Raw genomic sequence first — 22,383 nt, 5'->3', positions numbered from 1 at the left:
TTCTGTAATTTATATAGATATAAATATTGATATATAGATGCAATCATTTCCAAAAGTTGAATTAGTGGATTCAATTATTATCAATATGTTATCGTAGGCTTAGGTGGGAAGAAAAACCATATTTATATTATCCCAATACTTTCTGAAAGCAAAATGAGTAGATCCAGATATCCAATTTTTTATTCTTTCTATTTTATGTCTCAAGGGGCAGGATAAGCACATAAACAGAAGGGGTGGGCTCACTGTAAATTTCAAACATTATTATCCATTTCCTGGATTGAGGAAACTTTACCTATGGAAATTTAATCTTCTGGTGATAACTAAAAATATTGGGTCCACCTCTTATCCCTATGTCCTTTTTTCTTTGGGAAAAACTTAATTATGTTTGGATTGTTAACAAAGCTATCTCAATTTTATATTTAGGAAATCGATGTAGAACATCACCTAGGATCACTGCCGAATTCTTTAGAGCTCAGCCTCAGACCCCAAGCCGGCTAGACTCGAGATTTTGAAGGTCATTCTGCCTTCAATCCGGTCTGGGATCCGCCCCTGTGGAGCTCCAGACTTGCTCTGGATCCTCAAGGCGGCAAAATGTGCATTTTTTTTTTGTCTTTTATTCGTTTTATTGGTGTTTTCTTTTTCATTTCAGTTCGAACACTTTTAGCCGAAGCATTTGAGTCCCTTAAGGTTTATTTGGCAACTTATAATAGATTTTCACGTATTAATTTTTTGAATTGTGATTTATTCAATATTTCTTGTGTACTCACAAGTGTTTAAGATTCGTTTGAATCTTGTTATTGAGGGTTTTATCATTTTTTGGATTAGTTTGTGTAACTTTTCCTGCCACACACTTCTCCGTCAAAATCAATGTATTAATCCTAGGGATAATTTCAGAAATCTCCCTCAAGGTTTTTGACAATTACATTTAAATACCCTCTAATATTAAAAATTACACTCCCCTCCCTTTTCATATGGATGTGACCAAATGTCACCATCAATAGCTTCCAAATGACTAAATTGCCTGAAAAAGTTGTACATTTTCTGCTATTAGAAAAATGAGAAAATGAAATTGCATCAATTAAAATTTTTTTAATGCTTCTTGGCGCCATTTGCAGGTGATATAAGAACTTGAGGTGCCAATTGGTTACACAGTACCAAGAGCAACCAATCTACTTTTGAAAGGAATGGACTCAAGAAACCAAAGCTTCCTCTAGTTGGTGATCCTTCATCTGGTGAAGAATTTGGGCAAAAAATGTGCATGATATATAGCTATTTCAGCTCCATCAACATCACTGCAGGTAAAAGATCAAATTGTTTTAATTTATTGAACTTATTTAGAAGTTTTTTTAAGTACCATATCTTGTTGATCATCTTAATACTTGTCATATTACCATTGAAGCTCCGCGCAATAGCATGTGGCCAAGATATAGGTGTTAGGTTGCTTGTAAAAGTAGGCTAAAGGGATAATCCTCATTTGTAGGTGTTCATTGTCTAATGTAGATGAATCAGAGGTTATGTCTATTGTGGTTGATTTTGACATGCATGTGGTGTGCTTGATGTTTTCGGGAGCAAGTGTTCTGGACATAGACTAATGATGAAGCCTGCTCCTATACTGTACTGTACTGATAGTTCATTGTTGATTATCTGAAGAATTTGTGCTGAGATTTTAGTAGAAATAAAGATGTTTGATCATTGATTAGGGCCTTAGTCAACTGGACCTTGCATGTTTAATTGAATAGCTTTATTTTCTGTTCATGCGAGAAAAATTTCTCATTCTCTGACTTTGTAATGGACAATGAGCATCATTAAGCTGGAATTAATCATTGTATGAAATTCTAATACTTGAAAGTGTGAAAACAGGATGCCTAGTGTAGTTGTCCATGACATTATTCTTCACTACAAAGACAAAAATTTCTCATTCTCTGAATTTGTAATGGACAATGAGCATCATTAAGCTTGAATTAATCATTATATGCAATTCTAATGCTTGAAAGTGTGAAAACAGGATCCCGAGTGTAGTTGTCATGACATTATTCTTCACTACAAAGGGAAGAAAATTAGAATTCCCAATGTGGATCCTGATGAGTATTCTTACATAGTGCTTCTTAATGATGTTTATGAAAGAGCACTTCATGAAGTTCCTGGGAATTTTAATTATCTGTTACATTTGAGATGTGTTATTCCAAGAAGTGGCAAAACTATGGATGTGAACACTGAGGAAATTGTTTTTGAAATGTTCAAGAGGCATGAAAATGAGCTGTTTTTGGATTGGATGAAGAACTTTTGAAAATGGTTCCCAACCCAGTGCTTGCTGTGCTGTTCCTGTATCCCATCACGCCACAGACTGAAGAAGCAAGAATAAAAGAAGACAGCTTGATCAAGGATCCTAGTGCTAGAGTATACTTTATGAAGCAAACCGTCGGAAATGCCTGTGGAGCAATTGAGCTTCTTCATGCCGTTGGGAATATTACTTCAGAGATAAATCATGCCGAGGGCTCATACCCGGACAAGTTCTTTAAACTACGGTAAACATGAACCCAGAGGAACGTGCAACATTCCTTGAAAATGATAGAGAAATGGAAGTTGCTCATCCGGTGGCAGCTACTGGTGGTGACAAAGAGGCTAGAGATAACGTGGACACCCACTTTATTTGTTTCACACGTGTGAATGGACAACTTTATGAGCTTGATGGAAGGAGGTTCGGACCACTTTGACATGGTTCTTCCTCTTCAAGCAGCTTGTTGCATGATGCAGCTAAAGTTATTCGGAAGATGATCGAGAAAAACCCAGATTCACTGAACTTCAACGTGATGGCCATTTCAAAAAGGGTTTGAGGAGAATAGACGATGCAACATGAACATCCATTGCTGCCATTGAGAAGCTGACCCACCTGGCTGGCCTATAAGCTTCTTGGCCTAAACCTTGAGCACTGTTAATTCGCGCTCGTCATTACATGTAATGACAGAATCAGTTTTACTAGAAGTCAGCTAGTTTTATTAAGCCCTGGAAGAAGTCAGCTGTAACTCCAAAATTACCAAGTTCTAGTTTTGACTGATAATTAAATGATGACTCGTTACTGCTCCTACATACAATGAGGGCAAATTCGGTACAAAATTATGTATCCGCACTTTTTCTCAAAATTTAAGAAAGCTTTTACTGACAGGGACTAAAATTGTTATCAAATATGTCATTCAAGGGGAGGAGAGTGTAATTTTTCATATTAGAGAGTATTTAAGTATAATTATCAAAAACCTTGAGGGAGGTTTCTGAAATTATCCCTTAATCCTAATATCAAAACATGGAACCTTAACCATAGTGAGTGAAAATTGGGCGTTTCAAGGCAGTCCAATTAATAAACCGAACTCTTTTGCAAGGCATTGAGATACATTGCCAATGTGGGGGTCCTAAAAACAAAAAATCCTTGCAGTTCCATTGAGATACATTAACAATGTGATAGAAAATCCGTTTATCCGTTTTATCCGAGGACAATATTAGAACACAAAATCCAGAAGCCCTACCTTTAGACTACTAAAATAAGAGCATGGATCAGAGATATCCCCAAGTCCAACTGTAAAAGCAAGCAAGCCTGTAGTACTAAACTAAACTGAGGATATTAAAGAGCATTTATCATTCTTTTCATCTCCGCTGACCTCCTTGGATCTGGTTCTTCAATTGCTCTCTCAGTCAGTACATGCTTTATTCGGCACATCGATTTCCTTACCTGCAATATGGTAGAACGAATCAGTTAACATCCTTACTGTTGTGAATAAACGGTATACTGAAGCTTATTGCTGTGGACATCAAACTGAATTTGTAAAACACAATCCTTCCATCTGTGGCTGCAATGCCTCTTACTTTCCTAATACAAAATCAGAGTATAAATTCCTGTTGGTCAATGAAACAGATAGACAAACGACAATCATCCAGAAAGGCACTCATTCTTTTACGTACTTTGACCAAGGACATAGATGCCTGTTGATTAGTCCTGTTTCACCCACAAAACAGCAAATATTCAGAAGCGATAGTATGACATCTTCCTGGAGGAAATCAAACCTCAAATCCAAGATTTTTCTAGTCATCACAAGACCTTTACTATTGCTTCTTGCTTCTTAACTAATGGTCATGTAATTACTGCTTTACAAGGTCTAACATCATCACTTCAAAAGCTACTCAAACTGCATCACTGGAAACTCAATCCTACAGTGAGAAGCCCACTTTCAGCAATAGACATGAGAAAACAAAATGGAAAGTGAGAAAGATAAATCACAGAGGGGTGCTTATTTACTTTCATATGGTCTGTGGGAGAGTTGGAAGAGGGTTGGGAAGAGAAAACATTACATGATAGTGTTCACCTCTCCACAACTGATGAGGCACAAGTTCGCTATAAAAGTTCTGGTGCATTAGCAATAAGTATAACCTCCTAGAATATTGACCCATTGAGGATATCAAAACTTCCAAACAGAGGAATTAAGTCCAGATTCTGTCTAAACCAAGGCCGCAATCAAGTCAGTATAGCATGCATTAATAGTTGAAGTCCTTAATTTCCTAATGAATTAAAAATCTTACTCCCTTGATTCTAATCTTAATGTCATGATTTTGTTTTCGGTATTCCAGTGTCATGATATTATTATGATTATAAATTTTTATGGACTAAAAGATACAAGTTCTCCTAAATATGGTGTAAATAGGTTCATCTGTTTTCTTTTGTAATTATTTCTAACTGCGGAGACTAATTAACTTCAGAGATGATCAATATCTGGAAAGAAATGGCATTCTTTCACATTGTTATAAAAGGCGGAAAAAACCAACACGAGCAAGTAAACATTTTCAGGGATAATGAAGAAAAATGAAGAATGAAAGGAAGGGCACTTAGACTATAGGACCTTCACAAGCAGAGTTCGTGCCTCAGCTTAACGAACTAATTGGAAAGCAGCAATCAAACTTTCATTCAGCCAAGACTTTTGAATGCATGTTCCTTTTTTTTAACTTTTTTTTTAAATTCCCCATATGGCATGTTAATATCAACAAACTGCTTGGTGGAGCACTGCCAGTGGCCAATAACATTGATATATGGAACAAAGGTGCATTTTTAGGAGGCCAAAACAGTAGACAAATTAATATTTCAGAATTATCATCTGTCGAACAAACAAGCCTAGAGCTAATAACATCTGAGGATACAAGCCTATTGTACTTTTGCTATTAAATCGCCATATGGTCAACCAAATGCAACAACATGTAAGCGAAAGAACAAAATATGCTATTAGTCTTCTCATAAGCAATTACAGTTCCAAAATTAGCTCACAAACTTTACTGAATGTCATGGCACATTTCACACGATCATATTGGAAAAAGAAAAATAAGCTTTCTACACTCACTAGAAGGCCTCTGCAACAAGGTTGATTCAGGATGAAGAAGCCATTGAATTTACAGAAAGCTAAGAAGACAGAAATGACAAACGCCAGGAATATGAAACCCAATATGATAAAGTAGTAGTTTGGACTTTTGGACAATGTAAATATATATATATATATCTTTTCAAAAAAAGATGAAATAGGTGAAAGCCAAGCCACTTGCAGGTATGCAGGATTATTTCAAATAGCCGAACCAATTTCTTGTGTTATACAGGCTGGTAGAAAGATCATCAATGTGACCTAAGGATTAAAGGTCATATACAGGACATAAAACACAACTTTGCACAGCATTGGAGAACGAAAATATGACATAAGACTGAATCATTTCTGGTTGTCATCACCAAATACCCCCATACTTAACTATAAATTCCAGTAATTAACAAAGTTAAAAAGCCAAAATATCAGTTAAATCAGATGGTATTCAATGGCTCAAAGTCACTCACCACAAATGTGGTAAATGAGTTGAGATAGCAGTAATCTTGCAAGTCTTGTACTTGTTGAAAAAAAGTTCTGACTTATGTACAAATTATGGCTCTGTCAACCTTTGAAAATCATGAAGCAGCTGAACTAGAAGATTGGAGCAACAAAATAGGCACAAGAGTAAAGATACAAAGCTCTCTAGTTTATAGAGCATTTGAAAGCTTTTGGAAAAAGCATTTCTACACTTGTCTGTTCTGACAAGGAAAAACTAAGAAGAAATAAGAACCCTCAGTGCTGCTAGGGTAACAGAATGGATGCATGATGACTAAAGGCTCAAAGCATATGTCACACCCAGGCTTCAAGAAGAAGAGGATAAGAAGGAACCAGCTTTGGCGATGGCATAGCCATTAGCCAGTGCAATTCAGAACTAAACAACTATCTTGTTCTCTAGAAGTAAGAATTTTATACACTGTAACTATTATTTCCAAGTTGAAATTCCCCAATCATGTCAAAATTTCCACTCTGACAAATTTAGGTCTCAGGGCTCTCTTAATCCATGAATGTCCATCATTATGTTAATTATTACTTTTTTCCTCTCTACTTCTGTAATATTCATGCCATAAAAATACAACAGCCAAAAGATTAAGCTGGACAGTTTTGAATACAAGCATCATACTCACCTAAAGCTACTCCAGCATACCCAATTAATTTTACCTGACCAGAAATTCATAAAAGAGTAGATCCGCTTACCATTCATTTGAACTAAGAAATTGGAACTAGGAAAGACCATAAATGTAAAACAAAAAGTTCATTGCTAAAACATGAAGCATATTAAGGAAAAAGGTCAGAAAACCCCAACCTACTTGTAATGGAGCAAGGAAACTATTTAATTAACTCATTGGTAATTCCATACATAGAAAACACAACCATTTATAGAATTCAATTTTTTCCAACCTTTCAAGATAAGCTTTTAGTTGAAAAAATAAGAAGAAAAATAAATTTCCAATCATACAGAATTACAATATGCCATTTGTCGATTAAAATACACAATGTCAGTATTAAAAATTTTGCTGATAAGATCATTTTCAGACAACATATTCGGAAAGATTGAATTATGATATTAATTCCTTTGAGGTTGACAAGAATAAAGATATTATACAGAAGAACTATGAAAAACATGTATCTAGGACATGCGGTTTCTTCTAGAAATACTGTGAGGTGAAAAGTATGAGAACTTTTTTCTAAAGAAACATGTACCTAACAGATTGTGTTTCTTCTAGGACTTTTGTCAGCAATGACTATGAGGATATGTTTCCTCCAATTAGGTTCCCCAGGATTACTGTGAGCTGCAAAATAGGAGAGCTTTTTTCAAAAGAAAAATGTATCTGACAGATTGTGTTTTCTAGGAATACTATCAGCAGCAAAACTCGAGTATATTTCTCCTCTAATTTGAATCCCTCTCTAACAGGCCTTTCTGTCTGTCTGTCTCTCTCTCTCCCCCCCCCCTCCTCCCAGGTCCTCCAGGGCTACTATCAGCCACAAAATGTGAGGATTATAATTTTTACTTTTTCTCCAGAGAAACATATATCAGGCAGACAGTGTTTCTCCTATCAGGTCCTCTCTCTCTTCCCCCCTCCCCCCCCTCCCCCGGCGAGTCCCCTCACTGTACAACTACATTTTCAAATACAAAAATGATTTTTTTCTTGGGAGAAACATGTATCTGGCAGATAGTGTTTCTCCTATTAGGTCCTCTCTCTTCACCCTCTGCTTCTCCCACGCCTTCAAGTGGAAAAAACTGTCTATTAAGTAGAATTGTAATCCTAGGAATGTTTCATAAAGCGGAAAAATGTGATAGGCTCTGTAGAATTGCGTTCACCTTGTATCAGACAAAGTTTCATGATTAACCAAAGCGATGATGTTCATCACTGCATAAGTATCGAGAAGTTTTCTAGCATAATAAAACTGGGGAAAAAAACTGAAATTGGTTGCTTATTAGAATAAAATGCAGAAGATTATAGCAAAGAAACTTTTTCAAGTACATTGGATTTTATTCTTTAAGATAAATGGCAGAAATGGCTATATAACAGCACCAGAAAAAGCATTTGAAAAATGAAAGAAAAACAGCAAATTGGAGAATACATAATCTACCTTGGAGATATGTTCTGGATTTGCAAAACGTAGGTTCTGAGCATGAAGCATCTGGCGTTGGGTCATCAACATGTTTTTCTCCTTTAATAGAACAAACCATAACTTCTGAGGATCATCCCATGATTTAAGGCACAATTCAGAAGCTTTCCAGCCCCTACCTATATGATAAAATCAACAGTTATTTTGAACACACAACTGACAAGAAAGGAGTGGTAACAATATGTTCCATGAACATAAGTTTAACAAAATGCCATGGGCTGCACATACACCATAGAGCAGAATACAACCTTTTCATTTATTAACCAAGAAAAAACAAGGTCCATAAGCTATATGCAGTAACTCAGATGGAGCAACCAGCAAGAAAAGAAAGTACAACTGATTTACAATACCTAAAAATTTATTAATTTGAGGATAATCATCTAACAAAAAAAGATAGCAAGACCAAACAAACATGGGTGTACAATTATCTCATGCCATATCTCTCTGGAAAACAAAGGGTGCTTTCTAGAACTCAAGTTTCCACATATCCTGCTATATCATAGACCTTAACTGGTTGGAAAAAGTATGAAGCAACATAGAGTTGTAATAAGAAGAAATATTTGCTGCTGTCTTTTTTATCTGTATAGGTTTACTTTGCTGAAATAAGCTATCTTAATTTAATAAAATAAACAAGAACTCAAAAATAGCTCCTTATCAAAATTATTTTAGCATCTGTATAAGAATGATTCCGAAAATAGAACATACCATTATCGAGGAAAAAAGTAAAAAGGGAAAAAAATTCCTAGTCATAAATGCTAGGTCATGCTCAAGGCTGTTTCTAAATGTTGTTTGACATCCAAAGCATCAGAAGCACCATTTTAAGAGGTTGTCACTGCAATCCTCAAAGGAATTGTCAAAGCTTAAGACAGATCAGCTGAATTATTACACCTCCAGAACACAATGCAAAAAAAGAGATCCTTTTCACTTCTGACATTAAATACTTAAGCTTAGATACTACAAGGAGATGCTATTCAAACCACAAAGTATTTGTAGAATTTAAGACTGTACCAGTACTTTATTTCCACGGTCAATTTCGGGCTCCAACTTATTAACTTCAGTTTCTTCAATTACATGAAAACCAAAGAACTTCACGATATGATAGAGAGAAGACGTGTTTATACCATATACAACAGGCTTGTCGTCATCTGAACTTCTGTCAGCCTCGAAGAAATCCTCAAGAGGGTTATGTTTAGTCCTAGCAGTGGAAGCAGCAGCTGCAGCTGCAGAAGATGCGGATGAAGTGTCAGCCTTGACTGCAGCAAAAAGCGCCCTACCAATTGCTCTGATTGCAGACATTGTCTGGATTGCTCTCTGCAAACATGAGCAAATGAAATAAAAGAACCATTGAAATTAACAAAGAAATTAAAGCCCAAAACTAAAAAAAGAATTAAAAAAACATTTTCCCCGTTCAAAATCAATTGAAAAAACATAAACATAAAAGAAGAACAAAGTGGGATTGCAGCAGTGCTAAAACTTATACAAAGAAAAAGACCAAGGGATCGAAGCAGTCTAAAAATTTTTCTAAATCCAAAATCTCACTATTTTAGTAAGAACATGGCGGATTAAGAACCCAAAATTCTTAGAAGAGCCTATCGTTAATTAATCGAACAGGTGGTGCGCAAGAAACTTAACGCATATGAGCAACAATTATGCGGATTACTGAATTTCGGCTCTTAAAATGGGCAACGCTTCAACACCCCAAGACTAATTACCACAAAAAAATAAAGAAAAAATAAAGAAAAAACAATGAAAAAATTACCGTTAGTTCTTGCTCAGTAAGACTAGAGAAAGATCCGGACGAACCAGCTGAAATGATTTTCTGTTTCTTGTTCTTGGAAACTTGGCGCCTAACGTTGGAAATTTGGGCTGATCCAGGTTTTACAATCACATATTGGGCCCCTTAATGTTGCAGTTCAGCCCAGAAAAAAAAGGCCCGAAAATTACAATACCAAATTGAATATCCAGAGGGGTCTTCTTCTTTATTTTCTTTTATCATCCTTTTTTTATTACTTTTTCCCCCCTTTATTTTGTACATGGGATAGCCGTTTTCAGGATTGGAGTCTTAAGGTTTTTAAAATGGGAATCCTACCTAGGGTTCCTTTTGGAAGTCATAGGATTAAACCATAGATGGATCATAGAATCGTAAGTTCCTACTAAAAAATATGAAAAAAAATTAACATTTTATTTATTTATAAGCTTATTGTTCATGAATAGTTGAAAAAATGTGCAAATAGATGCAGAAAATGTGATGGTAGTTAGAAAAAATAAATTTCTTCAGCTAAAATGTATGTATTCTAGCATTATATGCTAATTGATAAACATTCAATTTTCGGAATTTATTTTATTTTTAGACTACAAATATGAAAAATAAATATCATTGATATGAATTCATGACATATAAGGCTACGAATTTTAAATTCGTAAGAATTATCTTAGTTTATATAATATGCACTTGATTCTACAAAATTCTATTCATTTGACTATAGTTTTACAAACTCCAAGAATCTTACTTAGATTGGGATCAAATTTATAAAATTGGATTGTTGAATCACAGGACTATAATAACGCGATTTGAAATTTAGCAACTGTATGGTTTTGATCCAATTTCATCAATAGTTTATATAATATGCACTTGGTATTGCATACATTTAGAACATGGACAGCACAGCCAACAGTATGCAAGCAAACTATATCCTATAATATGGGAATTCGAGTCAGTTTTCCAAGCACACTCTACCAAAAGCTCTACATTTTTTGGGTCCAAACATCTCAGTCACTAAGAAGCATCTTCACCCGCCAGCTAATTACATATAGGGGTGCCTATCAAGCTCTATAAGCTGGGCCTCACTTTGGGAAGCCTAAGTTCAACTCAAAAAATAAATGGGGCTTTCAGGATTTTGAACTTTCGGACTTGAACCTAGGTTAGAAAGTTCAAACTCGACTCATCATTTTATATGAACTTCGGGTTCATATCGGATTTGACCCAAACTCATAATTAAATATATAATTATAAATAATATATTAATATTTATAAATTTGTATATAAATGATTGATATTTTAATGTTATAATGTATAATTCTACATTATATATACCACTTAATATGAAATTACATGTATTATATATATATAATTATACATGTAAATAGGTCGGGCCTTAATCAAGTTTGAACCTAGTAAAGCCCAATCTCAGCTTATTTAATTTGGGCCCTATTTTGTGCCAAACTCAGCCCAAGCCTATTAAACATAAGGCTCATAGGGCCTTGTTGCGGGCTGAATAAACTGGGCTCGAGCTAGCCCAAGCCCATTGACAGCCCTAATTGCACATTAAAGTCTACTTATTAGTGGACAAGTTTGGATGGATCAATATAATTTGATTGTGATTAACACCTCTAATCAGGACTTTGGCCCCATTCTAAAATTGCTGACATTTTGTTTAGCTTTTGAGAAAGTAACTACACCATTTTAAACTCACTAGGTTTAGCTATTGTATCCCCAAAACAAAGAGAAATGGTGAAGTCCCTTTCTCTAATCTATTTTCTACTACAGTTATTTCCATCCAAAATAAGAATAGGCAAAAAAAGAGCTTATAATGCAAGGATCTAAATTACAGAAGTTTGAAAAATGCCAGGGACTTCAGGCAACACGTGTCTTAAACAAAATTCTATCTGAAACGCATCCAAGCCCGTGACACGGAGCATAATAAGTTACAGACTCTACTCACATTCCAGCCCCCTGCCGAAACTAACTTCTAGTTAAGGATTCAATTTTTAGTACTCGGAGACTAAACAACATCACGTCGTATATCCTAACTGCCTACTCTTTTTCTTATGGCTGTTCCAAGCAGCTAATGCCATAATCAGATACTAGCTTAAAGTCCTCCCCCAAGCCCCTAAATGCAATGCGAAACTAAAATAGCATAGACTCTTTTCATGTTCCCTGTCCCAATGTGAAACTAACTTTTAGTTAAAGGATTCAATAGTTGACTGCCAGCAGAGTGAAGATGACTCGAGAATATTTCCTCACAAGAATTTGTGACTTGCTGTATGGCATAGAATAGATGGAACTCCCAACATTTCAGCAATGACAAGAATGCATTAATACAACAAAAAATTACAAACATGGTACTGATGCAGAGTAATCAATAAGTGTAGTGCTAGGGAGATCAATCTTAACAATGCCAAACATACCTTCTCGAGGCAGAAGGCAAATCATACCCTTCGTGCCTTTGCTATTTCGATCATGACACACTGTTCAGCAATGGACAGCAAAAGTCACCTAGCAGATTCACGTAACTCATCGTTCTGCATAAACCAAGCTGCAAGAAAGTTGATGTCGCTTTAAGGAAAATACAAGCTCAAAGAGTAACAATACACAGAGTAACTACTGGTGCTTTAACTTATCATCAATAAGAGGCGGCTTTCAACTTTCAATTGCTAAAAGGATTTGGTGATAGAGATAAGACACGAACAATCCTTGAACAAAAGCACAAGGTAGAGGACACAAGAAATAGACAAAGGGGGAAAGTGTTAGGAAATTGGCTTAATTTCTTTTAGGTAGATTTCCTGTTTTGTGTGAAAGTAACTAGATTCCTAATTGGTTTTAGTTACTTGAAGTAGTAGTCAAATAAAGCCCTATTTAACAGGAATTAGATGCTATTTCCATATGAGTTTAGGAAATAGTATTGGTTTCCAAATTGTTATTTGGTTTTTTGGCAGTAATGTTTCCTATAAATAGGTGAATTGGCATACTACACATGAGACACAAGACACACAAGGAGACACAAGGGGCATCATGCAGCCTTATACATGGGGTGTGAGAGAGGGTTCTTGGGAGATGAGAGATGGTATACAAGGGTTGGGTTTGGGTTCAAATTGTATTCTTGTATAGGATTTTTCTCTCATAATAAAGAACAGGTTTCTCTCCGTGGATGTAGGCTCAATGGTGGAGTCGAACCACGTTAAATATTGTGTGTCGTTTATCTTTCATGCTTGTAGCTTGTTTCTATTAAATTGTTGTGTACTTGATATCTCAATAGTTGTTTATTCCGCGCTTGGATCCCAACAGAAAGAAAGGATGCTCTCAATGCCTGTAGAGTGGTGAAATTAAAACAGTTTCTGCTTAATAGTTGATGCTTAAAAACTAAGTCCACCAAAGACATACAAGAAAATGAAAGCTGCAAACAGGAAAAGATTGCATGTAAGTTGAACCCACTTGTTTAGTACTCATTTCTGATCATATATCATGCGTCTCCTAACATTCTATGCACCATTACGGTCACGTTCCAGGTCCTCCCAAAGAAACCATTGTGCATATTCTACTGCTTGAAGGTGCAACAAGTTAAAGAGTTTAATAGCTTGAATAAGTAAAGTGGAGTTACTCAATTTCTATCTAAAAAAAACATAAAAATTGCTAATTAGTAGCCAGATCATATTCCAAACTTACTTCGGTGGTGATTACTGATTTTCTACTATTCATTCATTCAGTCAAACAACTAAAAGTGTGAAAGAAAGAAGAAAATATTTCATCAAAATAATAAGATTCCATTTGGCTTTGCATGTATCTAATGCATCTGAGGTCTAGTATGATTTGGTTTTTCTGAGGTAGAAAGACAGTAACCTAAAACAATAAGGTACGACTATGCTTACTCAAATTAAAACTTAAAAAGTTCAGAAAAAGTAAAGCATATAAAGTGAATAGCAGACTAACTGCACTCCTTTCATTACAAAGGTGAGGAAACACAAACTACTCTCTATTTATCATCTAGTGTGTTTGGACAGGAGATTATTTATCCAAATTTATTTACTTAGGTGGCGTTTGGTTCGCACATCGGAATTGGATTCGGATTCGGAATCGGATATCTTGGGTTTGGAATGAGGTCATTCATTCCAATACATTTGTTTGGTTCAAGTACCTGGAATGTGTATCATTACTATAGTTGATGTTTGGTTCGTCGACTCTTTCGGAATGGAATATAATAAATATATTATAAATCACATTGTAAATGATAGTTATTGGCTCTTTGTAAATGAGATATAAGAAATTTTTACTAATTAAATATATTAGTATAAATGTATTAGTAAATTTAGTCTAACTGATTAATAATTTCTATTAGTAAACATGTATAATTATTAGTATAATTGATAATATTAATTATATTACACAAATTAATATACATTATATAATATATATAACTAATATTATTATTATTATAAGTTTGTAACTAATTAAATTAAATATTATATATATAATTAAATATAAATATACAAATGTTATAATATAAATATACAATTATAATTATATAATATATACAAATATTAATTATACAAATATTTTATATAAATGTAATATATATTACATATTAAATATAGTTGTTATTATATATTATTATATTTAAAATAATAATTATTATTATAATTATATAATTTATTAATATTACATACATGTATATATTATAATTATACGCACATATAATATACATTTATAAATATACATATATATTATAAATATATTATTATATAATATTAATAAATTTATAATATATATTATATAAGTATAATTATATTTAACTAAATAATTATAATATATAATTATATAATATAATAATATCATTATTATAAGTTTGTAACTAATTAAATTAAATATTATATATAATTAATTATAATTATATGAAAGTTATAATATAAATATAAATATATAAATATATAATATATAAATATTAATTGTACTAATATTTTATATAAATATAATGCATATTAATTAGATATAGTTATTATATATTATTATATTTAAAATAATAAATATAATTATAATTATATAATTTATTAATATTATATACATGTATTTATTTTAATTATATGCACATATAATATACATTTATAGATATACATATATATTATAAATATATTATTATATAATATTAATAAATTTATAATATATATTATATAATTATAATTATATTTAACTAAATAATTATAATATATATTTATATAATGTACTAATATTATAATTATAATATATTATATATGTATATATTATAATATATAATATATATAATATATATAAATATTAATTATATCATTGTATAATTATAATATGTAATTGGATTTGTTTCTTGGAATCAAACTTGGGAATCGGACAAAACCCACCAAAATACTTGGGAATGGAGAAACACCAAATTTTTAGAAATCATTCCAAGATTTCAATTCCCATTCCAGTGAACCAAACACCATTTATGGGGTTCATTCCATTCCCCGAATCCGATACCCTCTTACCAAACACCCCCTTATATCACCATTATAATTTTTAATACATCTTTTTATTTTTTCAATTATTTTTTTATTTTACATACATCCCATCATAAAAAGTTTTACAGTAAAAATATTTTAAATAATTTACAATCATAATTCGCCGATCATTAGAAATGTTTCTTGGGTTGTGAACCATCTTTGAGTTGGACTGGAATTGAATTTCCAACGGACAACTACTGCTAGTACTACTTTTGCACAGATCGAACTGGGACGATTTAGCGTAGGGGTGTTGTCTTTTCAGTGCTTTAATTGTTACTAGTATTTTCTATTTGAACCACTCATCTTGCTGAACTTTTGCCATATATATCATAAAATCTAATTATATTTTCCTTAAACTGACTCAAACGGATTTTGTTCTTTGTAGAATAATGCTTGAAGGTGGTGATGAAGGATATACTGCTACAATTTTGGGTTTGAGCAAAAGATATTTGTATGACAGAAAAAAATGAAATAGACACGATATTATTCTGATTAGGTTTTACCGTGTTCTGATTGGTAGCTTTTCTGTATTTGATTCAAGGCTTATTTTAACATTATTTCGAGAAATTCGCCGTATTTTAGAATATCTCAAAAATAAAAAGTATGACAAAAATTTTGGAACTGAGGGAGTACTATAATGTGATTCCATTCTCCAAACGCGTGTAAACAAATCAATTTTTATAATCATGAAACCTTCTCTCGCCCTTCTTTATTAAAGAATTCAGGTCCCATGCATCATAATAAGGTTATCAACTAGACAACAACGCATGATAGTCTAATATACATGCATGCTTAAAACCTTCTCAAAAAAAAAAAAAGAAAGAAAAGATTGCATGGAAGAAGGGCAGAGAAGATCTATAATATGAACCTAGGCTTAGGCCTAATTTTGAGTGGTGAAACCGTAGAATCGTGAAAATGTACTAACGACTATGATGCGGACACCACATTATGTGAGTTTAAATGATTTTCCTCCGGAGCAATGTGAAGTCTAAGATTAGACAGTTGTGGTTTGTAGACAATACCTTGGTTACATACATTGATGTCTTGTTCTAACCACAAGTATTTTGCTATGGCAAGACCTATCCTCAAGAAAAGCAAGGGTCTAAGAATTAAATACTGAAAACTTGTCTTTGCATTATTGTTATTTCATTATTGCTATTCACTTGTGGCTTGAAGAAAGAAGGCCATAGTTGATGTCAGTAACTAAATACTTGTCTCTTGAAATGTAGGCTGCGGAGTATTCTTTTTCTTGCTTATACCCGTAACATTGTGAGCTGAACTTATTTTAGGCTCTTATACGACAAGGTTTTTGTAGGGCCAGGCTGATATGTTTGCAGAAGGTGTACCATTTAATCTGTGACCGAGTTCTAAAGTTGTATTTATTTGGGAAAATGACTGGTTTCATCCCTCACATTTCACAAAATTATTCTTTTCGTCCCTCACTTTTAAAACGAAGCAATTTCATCCTTGACATTTAAAAACTGAAGTTATTACATCCCTAAACCCAATTTTCAATATGAATCAAACCATCTATCAACCTAATTACAAATTTTGGGGGTATAATTGGTAGATCACTTGACTAATTCAACTTGATATTCACGTGAAATTTAATGAAACCAAAAATAAAAAATAAAAAATTATAACATAAAAAAGAAGAATTAATCTTTCCTACATTTTCATTATATACACTGATAGGTTTATGTACCTACCATATCATTTCAATTTAAATTTAAACACCAAATTTTGTATTTATGATATACATGTAGACTTGCAAGCGTATATACTAACGGTACATGAAAAGATTTACCCAAAAAAGAAATCCTATTATTCCAAGACAAAAAATGACCTTTTATGTTATACTTTTTATTTTTTTTGGTTCAATAAATGTCATGTGAATATGATGGAGTTGACGGAATGATCTATCAATTCTATCTCCGAAATTTATTATTGGGTTATTGGATGGTTTAATTCAGATTGACAATTAGGTTCAGGGATGTAATAGGTTTAATTTTTAAATGTCAGGGACCAAATTGCTTCATTTTAAAAGTGAGGGACGAAAAGAATATTTTTGTGAAATATAAGGGATGAAATAGGTCATTTTTCCTATTTATTTTGTAAATCGAGTTTCAACTTGTTAAAATTCAATCCATAAAAGTCGATTGACAGTTCTAATTAAAATAAAAGAAAGGTGCAAAACGAAATAGCATCTTATTGTTTTGTGATTCCTTCTCCCCCGTTCAGCTCTTTAAATCTCACCCTAGAGAAGAGAAGAGAAGGGAAAATAAAATAAAATAAAACTTTGTTTCGTGCTAGGTAAATTCCGCAAATGTAGTGGTGGTTTCGTACATAGGGTTGGGAGATGGCTGTTAGGGGCAGTGTTTTGAAAACCGGACCGGACCGGCCGGTTCGACCGGTTGAACCGCGAACCGGCCATGGCTCCGGTCCGGTTCAATGCTAAGTTTGACTTTGTCAAGAAACCGGTCAAAAACCGGTCGGACCGCGAAAACCGCCGAACCGGATTTGAACCGGTTATTTCCGGTTTTTGAGTTTTCCACTTTTTTTTTTAGTTTTGCAAAATGTAGTTATTAAGATTTGAACTCAAGACCTTTGTAATAGAAGACCAATGTAGCAACCATTGCACCATCACATCTTATTAGTTTTTTTTGATAACTTATTTATATAAAACAAATACTCATATTTCTTTTGTTCCATTTTTCTTACAAAATATCATCCTTTCATGGCTCTTTCTTTTTAATCTTCAACTCTTTCTCTCTCTCTCTATCATCTTTTCTTTTGCCACTCATTTTTTAATCAAACCTCTTTATTTTTAATTTATTGATGTTTTCTTCCATATTTTAATTTTGTTTTTGTCCATTAAATTTTAAAAAGTTAAAAAAGAATTATTTTTCTTTAATACAATTTATTTAATACCACAACCACTCACTTTTATCTCATTTTTTGTTTCTTATCAAATTTGCATTTCTATTTTCAATTCTCTTGATTTTCTTCGAACTCCAAACTTCCTTTTTTAAATTGTAAATTTAAATTCCAAAATGTAAATTAAAATTTAAGTTCACAATGTCTAAATTCTTATAGACGTGAATTTTGTATAATTTCAAATATTGTGATATTTTTGGATTGGATTTAAGATTTTTTTGATAGATATAATTGAAATTGAGATGAAATTTATTTGTTTTAACTTATAATTTAAAAAATTTATTTTTAAAAATCCAGGTTATTCGAAAATAGTAAACTTTTCATCATATAAAGTATTAAATTATCCATTACATGTCTTATTTTGTGCATATATATATTTATATAAATTATTTTTAAAAAAATTCATTGAACCGGGGTTGAACCGGTCCGACCGGTTGAACCTCGACCCTTTCACTTCACCGGTTCAATTAACGGTCCGGTTTTTAAAACATTGGTTAGCGGAAAAGCCACCACGACTCATTTTCAAAATAATGTATCTTTCACTAATCATCTAATCCTAACCTTTATCTTTCACAATCATCTTTCCTGCCAACACTTTGGTGGTCGCCAAACCTTTTGCATTTACGTGCAAAGAAACAAAACAAAAGGTGATTATTACTTAGTGTGATTATTGATTAATTGACAATCGACACATATGTCTTTAATCCAAATCTCTTCCACAGTTCCACAGCGACTCTAAAATAATGCAATAGTAAATGCATATTGGCAGTATTCCTAAAGTTCTATAGCACTATTAGTGGGCTGAAACTTATCGTTTCGACAAAAACTATCTGTGGACTGGAATGAAGTCGATTTCTGCAGCTATAAACTGCATAATATTAATGGTGTTAACATCACAATAATTGAACCCCTAATTTTCCACTCATATGTAATGATCTATCCACGCTAAGACTATTTGTATTTTTCTTCTTGACAAACAAATTTAATTAGCTGATATTAATTACATTTCTCATCCTATAAATGAAATTTTCTTTTTTTTCTTTCTCCTTTACCCAAAAAATTTTGAATGACAAAGAGTTTTCTGTGGAAAACGGAACTTTAATCCTAATTGGAGATTGTGATTTGTGATGCACGCATAGCTCTTAGATCACGCTACCTTTTTTGGCATAATATCGAGAGGGTATGATGATAATCACTACAGCCAAACAACATTAATGAAGGCACATGATATATATTAGTATTCCGGAAAAAAATAAAACTTGCAGCCATAAAAGCATATAATTATCAGTCGAGAAAATGATCGGTTTCATCCCTCACATTTCACAAAATTATTCTTTTCATCCCTCACTTTTAAAACGAAACAATTTCATCCTTGACATTTAAAAACTGAAATTATTACGTCCCTGAACCCAATTTTCAATATGAATCAAACCATCTATCAACCTAATTACAAATTTTGGGGGTATAATTGGTAGATCACTTGACTAACTCAACTTGATATTCACGTGAAATTTAATGAACACAAAAATAAAAAATAAAAAATTATAACATAAAAAAGAAGAATGAATCTTTCCTACATTGTCATTGTATACACTGATGGGTTTATGTTGCTGCCACATCATTTCAATTTAAATTTAAACACCAAATTTTGTATTTATGATATACATCTAGACTCGCAAGCGTATATACTAACGGTGAATGAAAAGATTTACCCAAAAAAGAAACCCTATTATTCCCAGACGAAGAATGACCTTTTATGTTATACTTTTTATTTTTTTGGTTCAATAAATGTCATGTGAATATGATGGAGTTGACAGAATGATCTATCAATTCTATCTCCGAAATTTATTACTGGGTTATTGGATGATTTGATTCAGATTGACAATTAGGTTCAGGGATGTAATAGGTTTAATTTTTAAATGTCAGGGACCAAATTGCTTCGTTTTAAAAGTAAGGGATGAAAAGAATATTGTTGTGAAATGTAAGGGATGAAACATGTCATTTTCCCTTATCAGTCTCCCAAGATTTATGTGTGAAATTTTTTATGTAGATTTTACGAGTTTGTCTAACTAGTGTTCAATTAGTACTTGATAAAGGTGTAAAGTGTGTTAATATTTTTGGTAAATTACAGTTAAATCAAGTATTTAAAATCAATTTGAGAGAATCAATATGAATAATTAAGCTTTTGTTTAATGGAGAAGTGTTTAATAGGGGGACTAACTACATGCATCTGATATTTAAAAAAAAAAAAACCCTTTTCCAATGAGTGGTACACTGGTTGATACACTAATCATTTCATTATTTCTCCCTTTTTTCAGTCAGTAGAAAAAGTTTAGGGGTAAAGCTCACCTCATTCTAAGGTCAGAACATGTCACCAACACGTTAGATGGTTTTACAATGGTTCTGAGAAATAGCCTACTAATTAAAAACACTTTTTTTTTTTGGTTGCCCGCCTGGTATCCGAAGCTTTTGCCCTGACTAATCCGGACCCGACCCGCGTCGCGCACCTGGCTATGGTGGGTGAGTCTCCCAACAAGGAATTAAAAACACTTTAGTCGGTAGTTAGACTGTAATTTCAGTATCCCAACATAAAGACTAAGTTCTTATCAATCTGTTGATTATTATTTTATGATTTCATCAACACTAAACACAGTCATAATTACATCTATTGCACATTTAGACAACACATTCGATCTATTTTGGTTTATAAACTAACGTTTAGGTAAATAAGAACCTCTAGTAAACTTCAATTTTTTTTTCATAAAACTAACGCTTAAACCATGAGTTAAAGCTCTGGCTAGACAAACCATTATTATTTTCTGCTAAACATTATTATCACTTGGATGTTAATCCCATCAACATAGAAATTCAACCTTGCAGTCACTTCTCGAAATTCTGTGTCTCGCGTAACTGTCCTTGCTTTCTTTATATCTAGTAGGATACCATTACACGCCTCCTTTTGTTGGAGCCCACTGGATTTATTCAATGAGTGTATTTGGATTGGTATTATTTTACAAATTTATTTGTCTATTTCACAAACACATTTTTTAATAATTTTTTTTTATTTTTCCAATCACATAATTTTTATCTCACATATAGTATATCATAAAAAGTGTTGCAATCATTCTTTTAAATAATATTCTAAATAATATGTTTTAAATTTTCTTACTGTCAAACAAGAAAAATACTAATTGGAGATGATAGTGAAAGGCGTCCAGTAAGAAATCTGTCCCTCAGTGATTTTTCCCTTATCTTTTTTAAAGGGATTTATGAGTTGAACTCTTTGCCGTGCACGTGTCCTATCAAAGCCAGTGTTGGTGGGGTGGGGGGGACCCAATTCAGGAATTGAACGTTATCAACTTGTACATGTAACTAAGGGCGATACTGAACCAAATAATTTGACTTGAGTTTGAAAGCTATTCAATCAATAGTTCCACTTGAGTTCACTTTGATCGAGTTCAAGTTACTCGTTCGACCTCACGAGTCGAGATTAATCCCTAAATTCTTATACTCGAAAGTTTGACGAATTTAATCAAGTTTTTTATTTTTTATATTTATTATTTTGAAATATCGATTATATCCTTTATTAAAATTACATATAGAATATTAATTTTTATTAGATGAACTCGATTAAACTCGAATAGATTGGACTGATCTTGATTAGACTCAATTAAATTTAGTCAAATTTCTCTTCACTTGAACCCTCTATTTTCTCGCTACTTAAAGGTTTCCCCCAATTTGGATGCAAAATGGTTTCTGTCTTGCTTTCCGCAGAAATCCTACTATGTACTTCCAAAAAAGCCCTTGCGTCACCGTTGGTTTCTGTACCGAAACATGTATTTTGGGTGATGACACCGTATAGGTCCTCAATTGGCACAAAAATTTTAGTTAAGAGACTTAATTCATACGATAAAATATTGAGAGACCAAATCGGCTTTAGTAAAATAGTTTGAGGACTAAATTGGCAATTTTCCCTAATTTTGTTAGATGAACTTGATTAAACTTGAATAGATTCGATTGATCTTGATTAGACTCAATTAAATTTAATTAAATTCGAACTCAAATTCAAACTCAAATAAAATAAACTGAAATCATACTCGAATTTGAACTCGACTTTTAAAAAAGCTTGACGAGTTCGATA

The 22,383-nt window shown here is 32.8% G+C and overlaps 1 protein-coding gene and 1 pseudogene across 1 annotated transcript; one reads left to right on the top strand and one right to left on the bottom strand.

The window, feature by feature from the left end:
- The first annotated feature begins 2,256 nt into the window (after positions 1-2,256).
- Positions 2,257-3,029, top strand: LOC113772819 (annotated as a pseudogene).
- Positions 3,030-3,405: 376 nt separating this feature from the next.
- LOC113773153 (39S ribosomal protein L47, mitochondrial-like) lies at positions 3,406-9,821 on the bottom strand. The gene is made up of 4 exons (XM_027317707.1): positions 9,778-9,821; positions 9,140-9,329; positions 7,980-8,137; positions 3,406-3,721 (listed from the first exon to the last, which is right to left on the bottom strand). The coding sequence occupies exons 2-4, from the start codon at positions 9,312-9,314 to the stop codon at positions 3,614-3,616; spliced, it is 441 nt and encodes a 146-aa protein (XP_027173508.1). The 5' UTR covers positions 9,315-9,329; positions 9,778-9,821; the 3' UTR covers positions 3,406-3,613.
- Positions 9,822-22,383: the final 12,562 nt, after the last annotated feature.

Source organism: Coffea eugenioides, chromosome 6 (genome assembly GCF_003713205.1).
Source record: "Coffea eugenioides isolate CCC68of chromosome 6, Ceug_1.0, whole genome shotgun sequence".
Classification (NCBI taxonomy): domain Eukaryota; kingdom Viridiplantae; phylum Streptophyta; class Magnoliopsida; order Gentianales; family Rubiaceae; genus Coffea; species Coffea eugenioides.
The sequence above is the reverse complement of the archived record's forward strand: the minus strand, read 5'-3'. Positions and strand labels throughout refer to the sequence as shown.

Excerpts from the sequence above, each read along its gene's own strand:
- LOC113773153 (XM_027317707.1), bottom strand. The coding sequence starts at position 9,314 with ATGTCTGCAATCAGAGCAATTGGTAGGGCGCTTTTTGCTGCAGTCAAG. Across the intron at positions 8,138-9,139 it reads CGACAAGCCTGTTGTATATG|GTAGGGGCTGGAAAGCTTCT; the intron begins GTATAAACACGT and ends TTTATCATATAG. Across the intron at positions 3,722-7,979 it reads ATCCAGAACATATCTCCAAG|GTAAGGAAATCGATGTGCCG; the intron begins GTAGATTATGTA and ends ACCATATTGCAG.